This window comes from Candida tropicalis, assembly GCF_000006335.3.
Source record: "Candida tropicalis MYA-3404 genomic scaffold supercont3.3, whole genome shotgun sequence".
NCBI classification, from domain to species: Eukaryota; Fungi; Ascomycota; class Pichiomycetes; order Serinales; family Debaryomycetaceae; genus Candida; species Candida tropicalis.
The window spans coordinates 418460-442934 of NW_003020055.1; the positions used below are offsets into that span (position 1 = coordinate 418460).

Genomic DNA, 24475 nt, shown 5'->3' on the forward strand with positions numbered 1-24475 from the left:
TATTTTCAATGTAATAATTGTGGTAGAAATATAGCAGGGGTTCGATTTGCTCAACATATAAATAAATGTTTAGATCGAAAAAGAAAATAATACCAATGAGAAGATGAATAATAAGAGATAAAGATACTGGATATCTGATCTTTATAAAATGGTATTAATGAGAGATATTAACTATTAATCATTTTGAATCAATAATATATTTGTAACCTTTGATAGGTTTAATTAACAAAAAGTCAAAGAATGAATGAATCAGTTAGTAAGAAACAAACTGAATCATCTACACATTATCAAATGACAAAATTTCATATAAAATACAATGTATACCACATATATATATATATATATATATATATATATATTAATGAATAAATATTTGAATGTTTTTGCTAGAATGAAATAATCAAGTTAGTATCAAATAAGGAATATTCTACTATCTGATATTTATACAAAGAAATTCAGATTAGAAATATCCAATATTTGTTTAATGCACAATCATATACCAAAAATCCCTTACGACAACCTAATACTTCCAAATAAAAATATAAAAAATCATTGATTAAAACTCAGAATTGCCCACATATCAACATCAAGGCAATCAAAGATATCGACTTTTCGAAAAACATCAATTTTTGTTGTTCGTTGTTTGTTGGTTTGTTTGTTGGTTCTGTTCTCGCTTGTGGGCAATTTGTTGAGCTTAGATACACGACTTTTTCTTCTCCCCTGTTCTTTTGTTTGCTCTTACTAAAATCGAGTCACGTGATTGATTATAGAATCTATTAATTCCACAATTTAACTATAGATTTAAACATCATATTGAATTTGAATTTGAGAGGAGGGAGGAGGAGGGGGATGGGGAGAAAGATGAGTATCTTACAATAATGGAATAGATGATTAAAACTAAATAAATAAAAAGATATATATATATACAGAATGCTAGAATCTAACAGCTTGTTGAAAACAAGATGATAATGATTGAGGAAAGAACGTTAGTAGTTTTGACATATTCAACGCCAAAGAAAATACAAACATTATATTAGTCCCATCAAAATACATCAAAAACAAAATTTACGAAGCAGGGGAATTACCAAAACGAAATAAAGAACCAAAATAGATAAAGAAAGAAAGAAAGAAAGAATATTAAAATTAAAATGTTGAAAAAGTGAAATATCATCATTAGGGGATGCTCGTGCCGATGGAGTGCCATCACATCGATAATTTGTAACCATGTACACTACTTATCTTTCATTTGTTCTAATTTGTCATTGAATTATTATCTTTGTCTACAACTATGAATGATGAATACTATCATGATAGAGTGTAAGTATTGACATTGTTAAAAGATATACCTGGTATAAATGATTGTACTGGGGTTAAGATACTATCTACATTTTACATAATTTAAATGAGTAATGAACAAGGAAAAGATGGATATATAAAAATTAAATATAAATGTGTATTTCAATTGATGAATAATGTATAAAAATCAATGCTAGAAACTTATAATGAAAAAGTTAGTACAGTGGGGGGACATAGATTTGAAAGCGGAATTGAAAAAATAAACAAAGAAAAATTCGTCAAATTGACAAAATTATCTGTCCATCGTAGTGAGCGCGAAAATCTATTAGTAAAAATTAAAAGGAAGTAGTGTCTTTTACAAATATACTCCGTGATCAAACAATCAAAAAATTCCAATAGAAAAAAAATGAATTTGTATGAGAAACAAGCAATGAACCATGCCTTTTTGAAGCTGTTGATTACAGCACCAAAAATTTCTAAAGAGAACTTATGGTCAGACAATATTAGATGTCTAAGTAGTAGGTGTTGGACACCAATGCGCTTTATAGAGTATTATTTAATGTTGTTTGAAATAATTAACAAACTATTAAACTCGGAACGAGACTATTAAAACTACTCTATATTTATCCTCCGAAGCCGTTGTTTATATCAAATTTTGTTTGTTTACATTTTGAGGGATTATTGTTTTCTTTTCTTCTGATTTCTTAGAATTTTGGCTGAGAGCGGAATTTTTGTTTGTTTATTTTTTCAATTCCGCTTTCAAATCTACAGTCGCTTGCAAAAAGTCTGGAAATTTTTTTTTCCTTTTGAAAAACGCCACAAAAACGGAGGACAAAAAAAATTTTCTCTCCTGTTTTTCACGTACCGTTTTACAAAGAATTAACTGTTTTTAATATACAAGCTATTGAATATATATCTATTATATAGACTTCAATAGAGACTCTATGGATGGTACTTACAATTATGTATTTTTCTGTGAACAATCTACTAAAGTATTCGGATGTAGTGAAATTTTTCTCGGTTCCTATCGGAATTGTGTTCTACACGAACATATTTATTTATTTGAATTTCTCGTGTATTATCCAGTACACTACTTTTCAAAAGGAAAAAAAAATCTCCAGACTTTTTGCAAGCGACTGTATGTCCCCCCACTGTAGTAACAAACGTAGGAAAAATTGAATCTCCAACTAAAAATACAACCTTACATTGAGTCTGCAAAAACAACACTATAAGAAATACCCATTTAAAAAAAACACTGGAATTGAAACATTAACTTGATTTTTTTTTTTTTTTCAATTCAATGATGAGCTCTTTATAACAATTTCTCACAGAGATAGGGCTCTTTCTTTTTGTTCATCTTGACACGACTACAACAGGTTTCATTTGTCTACGTATTTATACTGTATATTTAAAAATCATCTGGGGAATATAATTTTAATGCTTCAGTGATTACTCCATCTTCACCAGTATATTCATCTGTAACTTTTACTGAAATGATATTTGGCTTCTTTAAAACCACTTTTAGAATTTTGTCAATAATTTCACATTCTTTATCATTATTCAATGATCGAGTTATCCATAAATGTTTAAGGCTATCAGGGAAATATGGATACTCCAACGGATCTTCTTTTATATCTAACAATTCCGTAATACTATTATCATTATTGTTGTTACTTCTTAAATCGAGTTTTTCAAGATGGGGGAAATCACTAAACTTACCAACAATTCTTTGGATTTTACATTCACTAAGATTGAGTTCAACTAAAGATTTAGGTAAATCTGACAAATCAAAAATTGGTATATTCCCTTCTTCTTCTCTCTCATATTCGCGTAGTAATAATGTTTTCAATTTAGTATATTTGGTCAAATTCAAATGTGCAAAATTAAAATCATCTGGTAGATCATTACAACTTAAATCAAGTCCTTCAATATTTGGTGGGAGATCAATTGGTGTTTTTAACTCACTAAATCTATTATACCTCAATGATAATCTCAATAAACTTGACGGAAGCTGTGGTAAAACGGACAATTTATTACCTGCTAATGACAATTGTCTTAAGTTTGGTGGGAATTTAAATGATGAATCAATCTCCTGGATTTCACTGTATTCAATACTCAATGTAGTAACACTTTCAGGAACTTGGAAATTAGAACCATTTAATTTATCCATAAGAACTCCTTCCACTTCCAAATAATCAAGATTCTTTGCTCGGATCTTGAATACTTCACAATGATTATTTCTAAAACGAAATTCTCTCAAATTATCAGGTAAATCATAATCAAATTCAGTTAAATCAACATTCATAATATCAAGGTATGTCAAATTATTCAATGTCTTCAAATCGTCATAATCAACACCTGTACTATTGTCAATAAACAAATATTGTAATGATTGAGGTAATGGTCCAATATATAGACCATTTTCATAATCACTCAAACATAAAGATGTTAAATGATTTAATGTAGTTTCTGGACGATTCAAAAATACTTGAACATTTTCATATGCATGATCATCTGGCTCATATTGAAGTTTTAATTTCTTTAGCATTTCAGGAAACTTAACCACAACCGCCGCATCCTTTTCATCTTCTACATTTATAACATGACTTGTTTTAAATGGTTCCAACTGATATTTTGTCATGTATTTAATGTAGTCACCCATGATTTCTAAAACTTCTAAATCATTTGGCAAGCTAACTTCTTCGTTCACACAATCTTTGTCGTAAAGGTCAAAACATTTAATTGACTTTATTGATGGGCATTCTGAAATTATCTGTCGCAAGTTTATCGAATCACTGGCTTCAAGTGATTGTAGGTTTTTGGGAAGAACAAATTCTCTACTATATTCACATTTAAAAGTCTCGAGGTTTTCCAAATATGAAATATCAACAGGATCAGCACTAAAACCTTGAACTCTAGTTAGTTTTAAAATAGCTAAAGATTTTAATCCTTCTGGAAATGAAGTTCCATCACGGGCACCTATAAAACAAAATTCATCAATTTTTAAATCGACTACTCCTTTAGGTATAACTTTTAAAACAGGTCCATATAAATGTTTAATCAGTAGACTTGTCAAATGTGAGAAACCTGAAAATTGCATAACAAAATTAACTTGTGCTAAAATTGTCGACACATTGTTGAATATTATTTCATTTTCAACCCAATCTGTGATTGGTCCATCATTTGATCCATTCAGTTCATCTTCTAGTTCATCCAATGAATTTGTCTCAAGTTCAATATCCGAGTCTGCGTTGAAATCCGACGCATCAGCTGAATCTTCAATATCATTATCCTCTTCTTGATATTCGTGCATATCAATGTCTAAATCACTATCGGGGTATTCCTCCATCTCTCTTCCTGAAATAATTTGAATCTCTTCATCTGATACAAGCTCTATATCAAAATCCTCCGAATTATTTTCTGAATCATTTTCTAAATCATTTTCTGAATCATCATCCTCTGAATCATATAACTCCAGCTTACTATATGCTTCATTCACAGAATGAAGACCAATAATTTCATAAGGTAATTCAGCTAACCTTTTAAAATCTATTAAATTCTTATCCATTTCTCTATCCCATCTAAAACTATCAAAATCCACAATGATTTTAATATTTTTCAACACTTCAGGATATTTCTCATACACCATAAATAAATGAGACGGATCAGTAAATGTTGCCTTTTTAATAATTTCAACAGTATTATCATTAATACTAGTTATAAATTCTTTAATATCAATTTGTTCGGATCCAGGTGTTCGAATTGACATATTACTTTCAGAGTGAAACATCATGTATATACCATCTCCATAAATATTTGGAGGAATAATTGTAACTTCTTTGTATAAAACTCGTAAAATATTCAATCGTAATTCAGGGACATCTTTTAATCTATTAATTACTTCTTCTGGCAAACATTCAATTATATAAATAATTACTTCATCGGGAAGATCAAGTAATGAAATTTGTCTCATCTTGTTTAGAACACTTGGTTTGGTCAATACATTAACTGTTGTTTATTGGTTGCTGAAAAATAAAATTAAATTGTGTGTTGATATTTATTTCTCCATAGACGCGTATGTCACGTGTATTATCAGCACGTTCTATGTCAAATAACAAAAACTAAAATGATGAAGAGAACGTAATTTAGGAATTTATTTGTTTACTGTATGAAGTGAGCGATTTGATATATTATTGAAATCACCAATTTCCTACTCGTGACAATTTAATCTTATTGTATAATTATATAAAACGGGGTTAGTTAAAGATGGACAACTACTGTTGTACATTGTGTTACCTATGCAAGCAAGAATGACATATTCTAGAGGAGTAAACAAGTGGAGTTTCTAGTAGCATGACTCTTTAACAGTTAAAAGACGATGATATTTGTCAATTGCATTTGGGTAAAATAATTTGCGTTTAATTAAAATTTATAGGAAATTGGCACCATTGATTTTCTTCCAAACATCTATCAAAATCATTAGCAGTAAATACTCTCATGCTATCATGGGCTACTCCTTCTTCATCTATATACTTATCTGTAACTATTGCTGTGATGATATTTGGCTTCTTTAAAACCACTTTTAGAATATTGTCTATAATTTCACATTCGTTTTCATTATCCAGTAATCGGTTTATCCATAAATGTTTAAGACTATCAGGGAAATATGGATACTCCAACGAATCTTCTTTTATATCTAACAATTCCGTAATACTATTATCATTATTGTTGTTACTTCTTAAATCGAGTTTTTCAAGATGGGGGAAATCACTAAACTTACCAATAATTCTTTGGATTCTACATCGATTAAGATTAAGTTCAACTAAAGATTTAGGTAAATCTGACAAATCAAGCATTGGAATATTCCCTTCAAATAGTCCATCGACTTCTTGCAACATTAGTCTTTTCAAGTTCGTTAATTTGTTTAGATTCAAATTCGAAAAAATAAAACCATCGGGTAAATGATTACAACTTAAATCAAGTTCCTCTAGGTTTGGTGGGAGATCAATTGGTGTCTTTAACTCACTAAATTTATTATACTGCAATGATAATCTCAATAAACTTGACGGAAGTTGTGGTAAAGTAGACAACTTATTATCTTCTAGCGATAATTGTCTTAAGTTTGGTGGGAATTTAAATGATGAATCAATCTCTTGAATATTGCTGCATACAATACTCAATGTAGTAACACTTTCAGGAACTTGGAAATTAGAATCATTTAATTTATCTATATGAATACTTTGCACTTCCAAATAATCAAGATTCTTTGCTCGAATCTTGAACACTTCACAACGATTATTTCTAAAATGAAATTCTCTTAAATTATCAGGTAAATCATAATCAAATTCGGTTAAATAAACATACTTAATTATAAGTTTTGTCAAATTATTTAAAATCTTCAAAATATTAAAATTAACATTTTCACTATTATGAATAAACAACTCTCTTAATGATGGAGGTAACTGTCCAATACATTGACCATTTTGTTCTACAGTCAAACATAAATATGTCAAATGACTTAATGCGGTTTCTGGACGATTTGAAAACAATTGAACCTTTTCATATGCACGATCATCTGATGCATATTGTAGTTTTAAATTCTTTAGCCTTTCAGGAAATTTAAACACAACAGTCTCATTCATTTCATCATCTGGATTTCCAACATGACGTGTTCTAAATGGTTTCAATTGATATTTTGGAAAATTTTGAAGAAATCGTTCATCGATTTCCATAACTTCTAATTCATTTGATATACTTAATCCTTCATTCAAGACACCTTCCAATTTACAGTATAAACATTTTATTGATTTTAATGATGGACATTCTGAAACTAGTTGAAGTAAGTTCAAAGAATCCTCGGCATCAATGGATTGCAAATTTTTGGGAAGTGAGTACTCACTAGTGGAACAGCATTGAAAAGTCTCGAGATTTTCCAAATATGAAATATCAACAGGATCATCGTCGTCAGGAAAAACTTTGGACAATTGATTAATTTCCAACGACCTTAATCCTTCTGGAAATAAAGCTGTACCATGAACAGAAATAACATGAAATTCATCTATGCTTAAATCTATAATCGTGCTAGGTATAAATTGCAACAGCGATCCATACAAATGCTTAATCAGTAGACTTGTTAATTGTGAGAAAGACATAAATGGCTTAACAAAATTGGCTTCACTCAAAATTTGTGCCTCAACGTCGTCTTCTGGTTCACCAAGTGTGTCTATGTCAGATTCGTTATCACCGCCTAGAACCGACTCGTTATCTGAAGCAACATCCATATCGTCTACCTCTTGACCTTCGTCTGGATTGTCAGCTATGTCAAGCTGTAGATCACTCCCATCATCTTCTAAATTTTCCTCCACGTCTTCATCTGGTACTTCTTCTAATCTAAGTTCTGTAAAAATTTCCTCCAAATCGTCCTCCAAATCGTCCTCCAGATCGTCCTCCGAATCACTTGCCGGAACTTCCACGACAATATGTGACACCGGCCTAGTATGTTTTTTATTCACAGAATGAAGACCAATAATTTCATAAGGTAATGCATCTAAACTTTCAAAATATAATAATGTCGTATCCATTTCTCTAACCCATTCAAATCTATTAAAATCCACAATGATTTTAGTACTTTTCAAAGCTTCAGGATATTCCTTATGTAACATAAACAAATAATAAGGATCTGTAATTGTTGCCGTTCCAAGGGTTTCAACATCATTATTCTTAATAATGGTGAACAATTCTTCAATACCAATTCCTTCTATCTCTGGTAGTGAAAATGGCAAGCTGTAGACATATCTCATTGAGCTGTCAATATCATCATCACGTATTCTTGGTGAGATAAGTTTAACATTCTTATACAATATTGGCAAAATATATAATCGTAACTCAGGAACATCTTTTAATTGACGAAGTGCTTCTCTTGGTAAACATTTAATTATATGAACTATTATCTCAGGGGGGAGATCAAGTAATGACATTTGTCCCATTTTGGTTGGTTTAATCAAATAACCCAAATTGTATTTTCAGTTGTTGTTGTTGTTGTTGTTTTTTGGTTGCTGGGACAATTATCACATTTTATAGATAATTTATAGATAAGTATTTGATAATGGAATGTTCGTAAATGGACGCTTAATTTATATTTGGTTGTGAACCTTTGGTTGTAGCCGTTGTCAATTCAACTTCCCCCGCCACTCAGTTTTTACACATGTTAGGTGGTATTTTTTATATAAAACTGTAATTATCTAGTTCAGTACCATGTTCATATTTTTGTTATTATACATTTACTATATTACCACTGATAAGGTCTATATTTCAAGAACATGTACTGGTAAAATACAACTGAAAAAGAAATCAAACACGCGTTTATCACGTGTATGATATAGACAAAAATAAAGATCCCTCTTACAAAAGTACACGAGGTGCCAAAGAATAACTCGACAAGGATGAATACTATTCGTAAGGAGTAGATCTAGGATTTCAATCAAGATGGTAGTAAGAGATCCGAGTAGTAATATTGTACATTGTTTACTCTGATGTATTTATCAATATTGATTTCAATAATATGGAATTGGTACCCTTTCTTTATGACCGTCAACAACTATAAACTCATCCGACACTAAGAATTCAAAATTAGGTTTATTTTTAACCATTTGAATAAACCTATCACATTGTTTATTATCGAAAAATAACTTTGAAATCCATATTCTTTTGATAGTATCCGGCAAATAATCATATTTTATATGACCTTGTTTCATATGAAATATATCAGTCATGGCAATATTATAACGTAAATCAATTTCTTCAAGATTTGGAAAATAAGTAAAATCTCCCACTACTTCATTTGCCAGCCATCCTTTAATACTTAAAGAAGTTAAAGATTTAGGAAAATCTGATAATTTAATTGTATAATTACAATCATCAATTCGACAATCGCGACCTTCAGAATAAGATAAATCCAATTTCTTCAATTGTTTACACCTTGATAAATTTAAAATTGAAAAATCAAAATCATCAGTGAATTCATTAGCATGCAAATCCAATATTTCTAAATCGGGTGGGAAATAAAAAGGTTTGGGTGATTTACCAAGCAAATTGTATGAACAGAATAATCTCTTTATTGTCAATGGTAATTTTGGCAATGTCCGGAGACTGGTTCCCTGTATTGCCAATTGTCGTAAATCAGATGGGAAAATGAAAGACGGTGTAATCCATTTGATATTGCGACCACTGAGCTTGAATTCTTTAACAGTATTAGGGATCCTAAATATATCATCATTTAATTCTGTAATTCCATTTCCTTCAACGTCTAAATATTGAAGATTTTTAGCACGAATATTGATTTTTCTTAACTTGGCACCACTTATTGTCAAAGTCAAAAGACTATCTGGTAATTCACAATCAAAAGAACCACAAGTCAGGAATGAAATACAAAGATCCGATAAATAACTAAATTGCCTAATATAATCGAAATCCAAGATATCACCACTCATTGTTAGTTTTCTTAAATTTCTAGGTAACGGTCCCAGATTCATAAAAGTTTCATAGGTGGGTAACTTTAATTCCAATAAATTGTCCAATACGTTTCGTGGCGAGTCAGAGAATAAACAACCACGTGTATATTCACGAGGATATGAATCACTGTGTATTACCAACCTTTCCAATGATTGTGGTAATTTTAAAATGTAACCATTTGCTTCATCATCCCTCCACAATAAAGAGTGTAAGATTTCTTCTCCGAATTCTAATTCTTTTAATCCATCGGGTAATCTACTAAAAGTCTCATCATTGTCGTTACCATCATTGTGGTTATTGTCGTCATGATTATCGTCATCTTCATCGTAATCTTCATCGTCACTAGAATAGTTCTTCTTGTACAATGTTGCATCATTACATTTTAATGATACCAATGAAGAACATTGAGTTAAAAGTTCAGAGAAAGATATTTCATCTGTAACTCTCAATTGTTTCAAATTTTTTGGTAATATCAAGGCGCAATTATTATCACAGTCGACTGTTTCAAGATGATTCAATTTTGATAAATCAATATGATCATGTACTTCAAAATCCCAATCATAACCAAACTCAATATTTAATGATTTTAATCCTTGTGGAAAATGAAAATTTGATAGATCTCTATTTGAATCATCTTTCATGATACATTCGAAATGTTCAACCAATTCATTTACTCCCTTGGTTGGAAACTTGGAATGTATTCTCATTCTATCTATAATTCCAAATTGATAAAATTCCTCATACTTTGGATTTTCATAATTTATAATGTCATCGTAGCTTTCTCTAGTAATAAATGATTGCTTTTGTAATTGAATCTTGTTTTCAGTATCAGATATGTCTATTCCCACTAGTTTATAATGACATTTTTCAAACATCAAAAACAATATTGGTAAAATTTCTACTTTCTCGTTGAATTTCATGTTACTCAAATCAATAGTAATATTAACATTTTTTAAAGTATCTGGATACGATTGACAAATTTTATTAAACAAAATAGGATCATAAAATGTGATATTTTGAATATATTTTGCAGTATTATTCTTAATCATGGAAATTAATCGATTATAAGGTATAATTTGTGGAGGGTGATATATTTTAAATTCATGACCAAATGGAAAATCAATTATTAAATCATATTGATTATGATGTTCAATCCCTATAACTTGAACATTTTGATATAATAATTTTAACACGTATGGTTCTAATTCAGGGATAATTTGAAGTTCAATTATTGAACGATGTGAAAGATATTGAAATATTTTGTTAATCACTTCATCAGGTAGATCAAGTAATGTGAGTTTAGTCATTGTCTATTGTTGTGTAAATTTGATATCTAGTATTCCTTGTGAATAGCTTCAAGAGAAATTGTGTGTTGCTTTAATTGGTTTGTTGGTTGGTCAATTTGACGAATTAAAATTTCATTCCGCTATCCACATTGCCTCTCTAAACGTTCAGTAAATTCAATCAAATCCCCCTTCTTTAACCCCACAGTAAATGATGAAAGGGAAACTACTGTAAATATGGTTACTCTACATGATAATGAATCGAAATGTCGGTATAAATAATAATAATAATACAAAACAATAAATACATTCAACAGTTATTTTCTATACAAAAATAAATATAAAAAAAAATCAATGCTAGAATACATTTCAATAATGTTAGTAGTTATTAGTTAATTAAGGTACAAATTAATACGATATCCACTTCACTCATATACCGGGAAACGACAACACCTTAGCTGATTTCCTCAATAGCTTCCACAACCCATTATCCAATTAAGAACAAAGATGTTCATTTTTATTCTCATTCGTTTCGTTCATTTTTTATCTTTCTCTCCTTTGTTGAAACCGAAACAAATATGTGTCCCCGGGTACACGACTAGGTGAATAAATTGCAAATACTGAATCTACAATTCCGTTCATTAAAAAAAGTTGTTAAAGTAGATAGTTTTTGTAAGATATACTTATGAAGTAGTTATTAAATCTAAATTTTACACCATTATTGAACTCTTTTGAATCGGTATTATGGAGCAAATTGATAGTACTAAACAAAAAGTGAGTTCAATTATAACATGTATCGACGATAAATTGCAAGTTTATTCAAGATGATTTATATTTGTGAGTTGTTGTTGTATTTTGCTAATACTATATATGGCATTGATCAATATCATACCTAGACGGATTCATTATTGTGCCGTGTGATAAGTTTGAACAGTGGTGTTGTGGTTCTAATATGCGTATCTTCTTCGTTATTATCCATATCACTATCATCTTCATCATAAGAATGAGCATAAGCATCAGGATCACTATCAATATCAATATCATTGTCATTGTCATTCAGTTCCATGTTATCTTCATCTTCGCTATCATCCATGTCCTCATCATAAAATCCTTCTCTATAAGAACCATTCCTTTCTCCAAGTTGACGAATATAGTCATCCACAAAAGATAATAACACAAATTCAAAATTAGGCTTTTTCTTTGCATCATTAACAATTGCAGACAACATTTCAGGATCAAGATAATCCTTTGTAAGCCATACACGTTTAATACTATCTGGGAAATAAGAATAATGTGATGGATTTCCCTTGCCTAAAAAGACATCTTCAATACCAGGATTCCCTGCTATATTAAGTTCTTCAAGATTGGGAAAATATGTAAAATCACCAATGAATTTTAATACACCACAATCCTCTAAATCAAGTGAAATTAATGATTTAGGAAAATTTGATAATTTAAGTTTATGCAAGATTTCAAAGTAGGATTTATCACCTTTTATACTAAGTTTTCGTAATTTGGTACAGTTTGATAAATTCAAACTGGAGACGTCAAATCGATGAATAAAATCATTCTTATTGAGATTCAACACTTCTAAATCCAACGGAAAATTGATAGGTTTATACATCTCACCCAACCCATTATCTTCACATGACAACCACCTTAAACTAGATGGCAATTGAGGTAAACTTGTCAATCTATTAATTGATAAATCCAATTCTCTTAATTTCAGTGGGAACTTAAATGATGCTTCAATTTCTTCAATGTCAGAATTCACAATTCTTAAATTGATGATACTATCAGGGAGTACAAAATTTTCTCTGTTAAGTACTTGAAATGGAGCCTCGCAAATTTTAAAATATTGAAGATTTTTAGCTCTCATTTTGAAAAGTTCACAATTCATGTTTTCATATTCAAACTCAAACAAAGTATCTGGTAAATCATAATCAAAATAATCGTGTGAATCATCTAAAATATGCAATGATTTCAATTGACTCAAACTTTTCAATTCATTGTAATGAAATTGTTCGATTTCATTGATGTATAAAGTTTTCAAATTTCTTGGTAATGGTGAGATTTGGTCACCGGTTAAAGAACAACTCAACGATAAATCTGTTAAATAATCCAATTGAAGATCTTTCAAACTTGAAAAAACTTGATATGATAATTCATCTCTCATGTGATATCTTTGTGAAACTTGCAAAGACTTTAACATTTTAGGAAATTTAATCACTTTTGAATTCTCGTGACTTTGAACTGATAAAGAATCTGAGTCAATTTTTAATAGACAATATAAATCATCACATTTCATTTTCAAGTTTTCTAACTCGTCGTTCAATTCATAAAATTCATCATCATAGCCTTTATCTAAATTGATAGAATCAATAGATTTCAACAAGGGACATTGCGATATCACTTGTGGGATACTTACTGTCCCTGAACCTCTAATGGATAGTAAGTTTCTCGGAAGCTTATAGCTCCTACTAAAATCACATGTTAAGGACTTAAGGTGCTCCAAATCTGATAAATCAATAGGGTCAAAACTTTGTGTAGTATCGCGATCCAATACTAAGACAGCTAAAGAAACCAAACCCTTTGGAAATTTAACGACTGGATGTCCAGGTTCTATAGTAGTAAGCGTGTCAATCTTTAAGTTCTTAATCGATTTAGGAAGCATTCCTACTAATGATCCATAAATATTAAGGATATGAAAATCAACCAAATGTTTAAAATTAACCAAATCACGAAGAAATTCACCTTGTTCCATCACGCCTTTAAGAATGGATTGGTTTATTGCGTGATCAGGAGTGGAATTCATCTGTTCCAAAGTCTTCTGAGTCAGATAAAATGTTTGATAATTCACTGATTCAAGGGAAGAAATTTTCAACACGGGATATGTTCCCCATTTATAAAAATTGGGTTTCTCTGGATCTTCAACCCAATTAAATATTCCAAAATCAATCTTAATTTCAACTTTCTCTAATAATGAAGGATATAATTCATTGGCACGAAACAATGTCTTGGGACTATCGAATGAAATTTCACGAGTCCAAGATAATTTATTATCTTTGATAGCAAGATCTAATTCATCAAACGTCATTCGTGTTGGAATATGTTTAATTACCAAGTCATTTCTATCAGGGAATTTTATAGTTGATTGTATTAATGGAGGACTAAAAGAATTTATTTCCACCTTCTTGTATAGTATTTGTAAAACATATGGACGTGATACTGAAAAGTTTTGTAACTCAAGTACAATATAGTAAGGTAAACATTCAATGATATAATCAATTATCTCAATTGGGAGATCAAAGAATGTAAGTTGTCTCATTTAGCTGAACCATGAATAATCACTGATTGGTTGTAGGATTATTTTAGCGTGTTTCTGTTTTTTTTTTCTTGTTTTTATCCTCCATCAAGGAGTTCTTTGAGTAGACAAACCAAAGTAAATCATAAACAATTTTAATAAGAGTCAGTGATTCAATCAAAGATACGGGTGAATAGAGGTACACTGTCATTCGTGATTAAATTTCAATTTCAACAATTACACAACTACAATATTGAGACTAAAATCTACAATGAATTCTAAAATCATAAACCAGTAGATATATATTCAAAAACAAAAAATTGACAATACTCAAAATGCTAGAATTTCTGATTAATGTTAGTAGCTAGGATTATTACACCTATATATAAAGGTGATCCCATTAACTGGAAAACAAAAAAACAAAGTTGCGTCACAACTAGTTCTATGGCGGCGAGTCATTGCTAAAGTATTGATGGGTTTTCTTTTTTTATTCTTCTCTCATTCCAGTTCTTTAAATACTTCCTAAAAGGTAGTGTCCCATGGCGATTTTTCAATTTTTTATTTTTTCATACCATTTAGAAAACTTTTGCTGTAACAGTCTGATTATATGCAGTTCAGTATTAAATTTTTTTTATAAATCAGTTGATATTTCTAAGCAATTTGATGCATATTAAAAGTACAATCAAGTACTGATAGCTTAAGCTAATCAATTATTTTATATAGATTAATGAGTCAAATATTTGGAATAACTAGTTCGTATTTCTGAGGGTTTTGAGCAATATCAATCCGGAGTTGACTTGAAACTCTCTAAGAAAACATAACTATTGTGTTAAATTTTAGAATTATATGACACATTAATTATATAATGGATTAATGTCCTATTTGGTGTGTAATTGATAAGGTATGTCCGGTTCATATAATATTCAAACAACTACCTATGATCAAATATTCTTACAATTATCTACAAAGTAACAAATATCACTAGTATCTTATATAATTTATCACAGATATAATCTATTATTTCAAAGGTTTATATGTTTAAATTTTCATGACAATTCATATGAATATCATTACTCCATGGTGCGTTTTACCTAGTCAAACCATATTTGCTACTTTGCAAGATATACATAGTGGATGCGAAAATGAAAAAGTCAATTTGGAACCGTGGACAAAAAAAAATCTCGGCCGAGAATGACATTTTACAAAGAAAAAAAGATAAGGAGAAATTTCATAAAGTTTTAAATAATGAAAAATCTCCATGCAATTAATAATAAATAAAAATAATCCCATTAAACTATCATTACCTCTAAGTAAACAATGTAAAAAAAAATAAAACCTAATAATACTTGTGAAATACAATAATATATAATAAAAAAGAAGAAAAAAAAAATAAATAACCATCATAAGCAATCATTTGTATTAAAGATTGTTAAATGTATAGTCTTTGATTATTGTTTTATTTTTAATTTTCTCCTCTTTAATCTCCTCTTCTTATTCTTCTGGTATTCTTTTCATGTTCACTTGTCTGTATGGTGTTGTACAAATCGTTGATTTCTTCTTTTACTCTATCAAATAAACCAATCCCCATGCTGCACCGGCCGCTATTGAACCAACAACCACCATTTCAAACCCAGCAGCAAATTTCTTATGAGTAGGACAACCTTCACCCATAGAAATACTACATTTGAAATAACCAAACAACATAAGCACCACCAACATGGCAACAACACTTGTGATTAAACCAGTACCAACATGACTAGTGAAAAAATATGGTAATAATGGTACAAACCCACCAAGGAAATATGAGGCACCAATAGTTAAAGCTGAAGTTAATTCTCTACCATCAGCAGGTTCTTCTAAACCTTTACCAAATCTAATGACAAAATCAATTAAATTTCTTGGTTTAGCATCCAAATCTTTTAAAAACGATACAATGGTTTGTTCACTAGCACCCAATTCAAACATAATTTCAGCAGCATCTTGATTAATCATTTCTGGTTTTTTGAAAAATTCCAATTTTTCCTTTTTAACTTGAGAATTGTAATATTCGGATTCAGATTTGGCAGCCAAATAACCACCCAATCCCATTGATATGGCACCAGAAACCAATTCTGCCATACCACCAGTAATAACCAATTTTGAATCACCCAAAGAAGACAACCCAGCAGTCAATGCAAATGGGACAGTTAACCCATCAGATAATCCTATAATTATATCTGACATCACTCTTGGATCAAAACTATTGAAGAATGCAGTTATACCATCGACATTTTCTTCTTCTTTACCTTCACCACCAGAAGATGATGTTATTGAAGCTGCAGCTTGTATGATTGCTTCTTCTCTAGCAATTTGTTGAGCTCTTTCGTCTGATTCGTCTGTTGATCCATAAGGAATCTGGTTGTTATCTATTAATCTCTCGACTCTTTCTAATTCTTCATCTTTTTTATTCTTGGAACTTATGAGACTTGTGATTCCGTTTTTGATTGCTACTACTGACATTATATTTGTTTATTTGTTTGTTTGTTTGTTTGTGTATATGTGGTAATGTTAAATGCAAGGATGGATGAGTATATATGTATGGATGAATGTGATCTAAAGTACGTAATAATGACAATGAATTAAGTAAATGATGACAATACAGATGAATAAATTATATTAAATTAAATTAAAATCAAATTATAAGAAACTAAAAAAAAAACCAAGTTGTAAGAAAATACAAAAAAACAAAAAAAACGGAAGAATATGAAGAAATATGTTTGAGGAGAATATATTAAATATTTATACTGACTATGTGAAATTCACTTGGGTCGGGTTTTTCTCTCTTTTTTTTCTAAGAGTTACAAATTGTAAGGCAAATGTGAAAATAAAAGAAAAAAAAAAATTTTTGCTGTTTTCTGTTTACGTACTGATTTTTGTTGTTTTTGCGTATGGGAGTTTATTGATTGATTTCAATTTGGTTGAATTTTTCATTCTGCGTCTGACAAATATGGAGAGAAGAAGAAGAAGAGGGGGGAGAGGGTAAAGATAATGAAAATTAAGCAATACTACTGAATACACTTTTTAACTCTATAATTTGTTACATAGAACACTTGATTATACTTTGGTTGTAATTTGTTTTTCTTTCACACAGTAGAAACATAGAGCTCTTCATTCCACGTCTCCCCTGTTTATTCATCTTCTGAATGTTGCTGTGTACATCATTTGTACTGTGTGTTGTTGCCAATTGTCTAAAATGGAATGGCTGATAAATTCTATTTTTTTGCAACGTTTTTGTGTGATGGAGAAGTTGCTGTGATTTACGCAATGATGACAAATCTCTCTTCTCTGATTGGTTGAAAGTTGCCATAAATAAGCCAGTCGTGTGCTGTACAATATTTTGCGCTCTTACAAAATGTTAAAAAAAAGAAACCGCACCAATTCTAGTGTGGCAGTTGCTTACGTTATGTAAAATCCATTATTCTGAAACAAAATCAATTATTTTAAATAATACTAGAATCGCCTAGTTTGCTTACTAAATTGAGATGATGACTAGATCATTTTATTTGTGGCCTTGTCTCCACTATCACTCTTACCTCATCCTCCCATCCATCCATGTGGCACTTTTATATTTCATCCAATAAAAAATGCCACACATTGTAAGAATAATATAAACCTTGAAAATGTAACCTTATTTCCATCTATTAGATTTAGCCCTTATGCTTAAGTAGAAAAGTCATTTAATATGATCTAAATAAGATGCTTTAATATAGTGATTATTATTACTATTCATTAAGGTAGATCCGATGACACGTTTTGATCGGTGTGTCATTGTTTAATTGTACATACTTCTCATGCACAAATTATAGAATCGGAAATAACTTGTCAAAACAGAAAAATATATCCTCCTCCTAATTATTCATATCCACAAATCAGGAGTAAGCAATATGTAATAAATATTTCAACGGAAAGACAAAGTATAAAAAAATAACTTTACCCCCTATCTGTAGTTATTCTTTATCTTTACTATTTATAGTCATCAATAAAATGGATAATCCAAGAAATGAGAGAACTTAAAAGTAAAAAGTACATTTCAACTTTGATAAATTACCATTTTCATTTTAGGAAGCTTATTTATCTTATTTAGAAATGAGAATCACTTTCATTTGAAAACGTCTATTTAATTAATTAAAATGAATGCAATGCATAATTATAATGGGTATAATCACTGTATAACTAAAATAACTCCGGTAGATCTCTAAGCGTGGGCCACTCTTAAATGGATTATCGTAAAAAAAAAAATAATCATCATTGTCATTCGCGTTTAATTTACAAATTGGCACACGTGTTTCGGATGTATAATATCTATATCTTTGATTGTGTCACGTGACGTTTCTTTTTTACTATTAATAAATTATAAAAGAAAAATGGTCCATAATTAATGAAAACTACTCTGTATAACATTAATAAAATCCAATTAGACGAATGGAAACCATTTTAGATGATTTGATGATAGGTTTATGATTTTATGGAAATTTTGTTTATTTCTTGAAGTAAAAATTATTTTGAAACAAATGTTAAACCTGAATTTTATTACACATTATCTATATACACCAAGTAGATATCAATAAACAGTCATGGCCCATAATCAGCCACTCTATGGATTACCAATTAACCAAGTGATACGCGTCTCTATTAATTGACCGCTATATATATATATATTTTTTTGCAGCCTTTCTTAATTCTCCCTTATGCAATGCGTGCAAAGATTTTCTCAGCCAATCATTTTATTTTTTTTCCCTTAATTAAATTGGTTTATTAATCAATGGGAACATAACCAAAAGGGGATGTGTTTCATGATTGTAGTCAAGTGTTGTCATCATTCGAAATAAGCAAGTGTTATTCATTAAATTACAAGTCACTTTATAAGCTCCAATTCAATCATGGATTGGTTAAACTTGAATTGATTTGATGTTGTTATTGATGTTGTTTTGTTTTTTTATTTCAAATGAGAATTCATTTCCCATTATTTACAAATTACCCAAATCGGGAAATCCACGAAAAACAACTCGAAAAAAAAAAAAAAGGTACGCATTAATTTTCACTGAATCTGACACGGCATGCAAAATCAGCCCAATTGATAAATTCTTAATGTAAAAGCCAACTGGTGCTGTAATAAGTGAGACATTTAATGAAATTTCATGATAAATTGTTTGAACCCTTTTAATTATTTTTTTTTGAACAGGCACAAGATGAAATTTCATGAAGAACTCATTTTATTAATTGCATGAATTGTACAGAAGAGTTTAATTAGCAAGAGAATCATATAAAGGAAATTATAAGGCAAAAAGTTTAGTTAAGTTAAAAATAAATTGTATCAAAAAGAAAAATAAATATAAAATGGGAATTTACATTAAGGATATTACAATTTTTCGTAGTATTTTGTTACACATTCTATTACATTTCTTATTTTCTTTCAAACTCAAAACATTTACAGGAAAATTTGTTTTTTGAAGAGAGCAGTATCTAATAATAACTCCTGAATGAATGGATAGAGGAGATAAGATATATTAAACGCAGGGTACAGACCATATAGATGATCAAGGAATAACAGGGTTGCCATGGTAAATATCTACTGTAAGGTTAAAGAGATGGCTGGTTTGTAGTATAGTGAAAATGATTTTCTTTCTCTCTATGTGTGTATGTGTGCGCGAGTGAGAGCGTGTACGTGTGCAAATCAGGAATCAAACGAGAAACAAAAATTAAAAAACCACCACAAAATGTAAACAATGAAAATATTCTGTGTCAATACACGCTCATAATCGTCACTCGAAATTTTACACGAGAAAGTTCAAATTTATCTTAGAAATAATACTATTGTGAATATATTTGAACCCGTGCATGCCAAAAGTAAACAAACGAATTTTTTTTATTTTTGTTTCTGTAACCTGTAACACGCACTCTTTAATAAAAAAATTTTTTTGTCTTTTCATTTCCTTCCCTTACGATTTACTACGGCAGGCAGAGAAAGAAAGAAAGAAAAAAAAAATCAACAACCTATACAATACATAAAAACTGAGCAGAAGAGATATTAATACACATACATTTACATCTACCGACACACATCTACAACCACAACCACAACCATAACCATAGCCATACCCACACACACATCCACATAATTGATTTCATTTCATTCTTTTATTTTTTTTTGTTCATCCGTTTTCTTTCTTGACTACCCGATTTCAATTGTTTTATAAACTTAGATCTCACCTAACCCATCAACTTAATATATTCACTTGGTAACTCAATTAGGGTCTTCTGCCTTGCATCATTTCCATTTTCATTTACCTATCTAAACTTGCCATTCCTTTTTTTTCATTTTTTTACTTTCCCCTTGGTTAGACTTTTTTTTGGTTTTTGAGTTTTTATTTTATATATTACCATTTGTTTATAACTACTTATTTATTATCCAACACTTCCACATTCATTTTGTTTAGTTTCGTTTAGCTTCGTTTTTTTTTTTTGTATTTTGAATCCTTATTTGAATACTAGATCAACTTATAATTATCATTATTATATTTTTATTTGTTGTTGTCATTTAAAGCAGTTTTGAAACAACAACCCTCCTTAGTTATCATTCACGTACAATTATCATCATTCCACTAATAAACCAACCGACAAGCAACAGCTAATACACTACAATGTATGACGAGAAATATGCACTGAACTTCCCCAATTCTCATTATCTTTCCAATTTAAACAACTTGAATGGTACTAACCAATCAATACATCTCAATAGATTACCTACTTTGGGAGAAATATTGGCTAATAAATCAAAATCCCCCGTGGATTTATTTACTTTTTATCAATTTATGAAGGATGTTGAAGGGAAAGTTGACTATTTGGATTTTTGGTTTGATTTAATCAATCATTTAAATTTATGTAAACATTATGTTAAAGGTTTAAGAGACTCCATCATTAGACAATCATCTACTTTCCAACATAATCAAACTGCAACACAGCCAACTCCACAGGTCGAAGGTCATCAAATCATAGATCTGGCCCAACAACAACAACAACAACATCTACTGCTGCAGTTTGGTGATTTATCATTTGAATCACCTATAACTCCAGCCGGTTTCCGTGATTCACAACCACTTTCAGATAGATCTAAACATAGATCTTTAAGTTCCTCAATTTTATTAGATTTAATTATAAATGATAATATCCTTGAAGAAAATGATTCTCATAGATTATCAGCATTTTTACGAGGAGATATAAACTTAGACAATTTAGATCCAAAATTAAAAGATTTAATTGAACAATATAATGCAGAAATTGAGGCCAACTCAAAACATTCATCTCATTTAGATAGTCAAGCTAGATCATCTCCTAGTTATTTATCCAATCCAAGAATGAGTTCTGGTTTACAACAACCTCGTCCACAACAAACAACACAATCTCAAGATAGACATAGTAGTAGTCATTCATATTTGGATGATGCTGACCATCACGATTTTGAATATGAAAATCAATTAGATATAGGTCAAGCTGATAGAGCTGTTAATGTTTCCAAATATATCTCATTACATTCTGGTGGTCAAAATGATCACAGTGATAATTTCCATCAACCACCAAATCTATTTAGTGAAGGAAGTGTCACTGCACAACAAAAGAAACGTGCTTCTACTATAAATCCAAACTTGTTGGAAAGATTAATCAAAGATTCTCCAGCTTCCGATAATGGTGGTAGGTCATTTATTACTAGAAACAATCTACGTGAATCATCCCATCAATTATTGTTAAAATATTTTGTTGAAGATTCCGAAAAGAATTTGAACTTGCCAAGTAATATAAATTCTCATATCATAAAAGCAATTGAGGTTGATGGACGTGATGATCCTGATGTCTTCAACTATGTTAAGAATTATGTTTTCAACAGATTAGAAAATGATTATTTGCCTAAATTTCTAGATTTCATGGCTACTAGAAATGTTAACCATTCCAACTTCTGGAGAATTATCTTTGGGTTCTTCTTCTTGTTTATTGGATTCTGGGTAAGTTTTATCCTTGTTTTCTTGAATTATAGAAAAGGATTACGACCAGTAATTGTTGTACCATACTTATTTGCATTTTATTTCCTTGTATCTTCAATTTATCTAATAGATCCAATTATGGCTTGGTTAGGATTATCAGAAACTTTTTCCAAAAGTAATGGACGTCTGATTATGAAAATACGAGAAAAGTTCATTTATCGATTTATTGTTAAAAGAAGTATTTGGGTGTTATTTTTAATTTTAATTTTCACTGCTATTTTCACTGTTTTATTTAGTTTGGTTCCTGGTCATCGGTTATGATTGATGTAGGTTCAAGCAATGATTAGGAAGAAGCAGGATTTTCTTTTATTTTTATTTCTATTTCTATTTTTGATTTTCATTTCTAAGTTTTTTTTTATTTGATTGTATAATATATCATTTTTCAATTCTTTCTTTACGTTAATAGTTTAATACATGGATTACTTTTGAAAAAATATTGATAGTCTTCTTATAATGATAGTCTTCTTACAATGATAGTGGGTTTATTAACTTATACATGTGTATTACACTTTGATTTGTTTGATTTCTCTACTTAGTTTTCCATTTTAGAACAAATTAGAAAAAAATATTTAATGCCCACATAGAAAATATACAAAATAAAAATTAATAGGAGGTAAAAGTTATACAACACGGACGGAAACGAAACTATATAACCATCTCTGTTTAATTAATTCAAACCCCATCATTAACTTAGTTAGCAGCATCAGCCAATAAAGCTTCTTTCTTTTCAGCCAATCTTTGTTGTCTTCTTTCTCTAGCAGCTCTGTTTCTAACTCTTCTGGCTTCAGCTTCTTCTTTAAGAGCCTTTTCACGTACAGCTTCAGCTTTAGCAGCAATAATGTGTTCAACTAAAGATCTCTTGTGTTTGAAAGTGTTACCTTTAGCAGCTTTGTACAAGTTGTGGTATAAGTGTTTGTCAATTTTACCAGCATCTCTGTATTTAGCCAATAATCTTCTTAAAACTCTTAATCTTCTCATCCATAAAACTTGAGATGACATTCTGGCGTCTTTGGTACCCTTTCTCTTACCGTAACCCATGTGTCTACCAGCTCTCTTGGATTCTTTCAAAGCTCTAGCTCTAGATCTAGAGTGCATGGTGTCTGGTTTCTTGACAATAGTACCATTCTTGTATAATTTTCTGATGGCATTTCTAGAGTTAGCATTGGCAATTTCGGTGGTTTCATTTGGATCTAACCAAACTTTTCTCATACCAACACCAATGACACTAGCAGCAAGTCTCTTTTGAGTTCTCAAGTTAGCCCTATTAGAAAAAAATTATTGTTAGTATATACTTAATCTTAATGTTATTGATTCAGTAGTGATAATTCATCGATGGTGACAGAATTTCATTTAGACGAGTTATTCATTTAAAATAATAGTTCCCCTTTCATTAATAACTCCTTAATTCATGATTGAAAAAAATTTTTCTTCTCTTTTATTTGCTCTTGAACCTCATCTTCTCCCTATTATCTTCAATAAATCCCATTTATAAAACTATCCTTTATTTAATCTAATTCCAAATATATTAAACAATTATTATCATATCCATCGTCATATTGATCACTCCAAAATAATATCATCATCATTGTAGACATACATTTTTATCTAATTAAGGTCTTTGATTAAACAAAAATTCAATAGTATGAAAAGATTTTTTTTTTTCTCTTTTGTAAAAAGTGGTGAAAGAACAGAAAGTGAGAAAAACTGAGAGACAGAGGAGACAATTGCTACGCTGCGTCCGTTGCCTCTCACACTCTATTGGGGAACTACGACAGAGAGACAAACAGAAAAAAAAAATATTCGCGGGTCGTGCTAAGAGTACCAATTTCTGTAGCGCCATAATTTGGGGCGAACTGGTGGTAGTATTGGTCGCACCATGCGATTCCTTGAAAAGTAAGAAAACATTTTTTTTTCTGAGTCAATTCACACACACACACCTGAATGAAAAAAAATCATGAAGTAAACATTGCGACTGCATAGATAATTCTAGGGCTGTAACCCTAATG

At 30.1% G+C, this 24475-nt stretch overlaps 8 protein-coding genes across 8 annotated transcripts; 2 read left to right on the forward strand and 6 right to left on the reverse strand. All coding sequences in view use genetic code 12, as the record gives it.

The window, feature by feature from the left end:
• Positions 1–2704: 2704 nt before the first annotated feature.
• CTRG_02282 (uncharacterized protein) lies at positions 2705–5269 on the reverse strand (the record flags this gene model as incomplete). Its single annotated transcript, XM_002547940.1, has 1 exon — positions 2705–5269. One exon carries the CDS (start codon positions 5267–5269, stop codon positions 2705–2707), a length of 2565 nt encoding a protein of 854 aa, XP_002547986.1.
• On the forward strand, positions 2790–3491 carry CTRG_02283 (uncharacterized protein; the record flags this gene model as incomplete). Its single annotated transcript, XM_002547939.1, has 1 exon — positions 2790–3491. One exon carries the CDS (start codon positions 2790–2792, stop codon positions 3489–3491), a length of 702 nt encoding a protein of 233 aa, XP_002547985.1.
• A 445-nt stretch (positions 5270–5714) lies between the features above and the next one.
• CTRG_02284 (uncharacterized protein) lies at positions 5715–8282 on the reverse strand (the record flags this gene model as incomplete). The annotated part of the gene is made up of 1 exon (XM_002547941.1): positions 5715–8282. One exon carries the CDS (start codon positions 8280–8282, stop codon positions 5715–5717), a length of 2568 nt encoding a protein of 855 aa, XP_002547987.1.
• Positions 8283–8849: 567 nt separating this feature from the next.
• Positions 8850–11114, reverse strand: CTRG_02285 (uncharacterized protein; the record flags this gene model as incomplete). The annotated part of the gene is made up of 1 exon (XM_002547942.1): positions 8850–11114. The coding sequence occupies one exon, from the start codon at positions 11112–11114 to the stop codon at positions 8850–8852; it is 2265 nt and encodes a 754-aa protein (XP_002547988.1).
• An 868-nt stretch (positions 11115–11982) lies between these two features.
• CTRG_02286 (uncharacterized protein) lies at positions 11983–14418 on the reverse strand (the record flags this gene model as incomplete). The annotated part of the gene is made up of 1 exon (XM_002547943.1): positions 11983–14418. One exon carries the CDS (start codon positions 14416–14418, stop codon positions 11983–11985), a length of 2436 nt encoding a protein of 811 aa, XP_002547989.1.
• A 1536-nt stretch (positions 14419–15954) lies between these two features.
• Positions 15955–16893, reverse strand: CCC1 (Ccc1p; the record flags this gene model as incomplete). The annotated part of the gene is made up of 1 exon (XM_002547944.1): positions 15955–16893. The coding sequence occupies one exon, from the start codon at positions 16891–16893 to the stop codon at positions 15955–15957; it is 939 nt and encodes a 312-aa protein (XP_002547990.1).
• A 4181-nt stretch (positions 16894–21074) lies between these two features.
• On the forward strand, positions 21075–22730 carry RAX1 (Rax1p; the record flags this gene model as incomplete). The annotated part of the gene is made up of 1 exon (XM_002547945.1): positions 21075–22730. One exon carries the CDS (start codon positions 21075–21077, stop codon positions 22728–22730), a length of 1656 nt encoding a protein of 551 aa, XP_002547991.1.
• A 429-nt stretch (positions 22731–23159) lies between these two features.
• RPL19A (60S ribosomal protein eL19) lies at positions 23160–23678 on the reverse strand (the record flags this gene model as incomplete). Its single annotated transcript, XM_002547946.1, has 1 exon — positions 23160–23678. One exon carries the CDS (start codon positions 23676–23678, stop codon positions 23160–23162), a length of 519 nt encoding a protein of 172 aa, XP_002547992.1.
• Between the last annotated feature and the right edge of the window lie 797 nt (positions 23679–24475).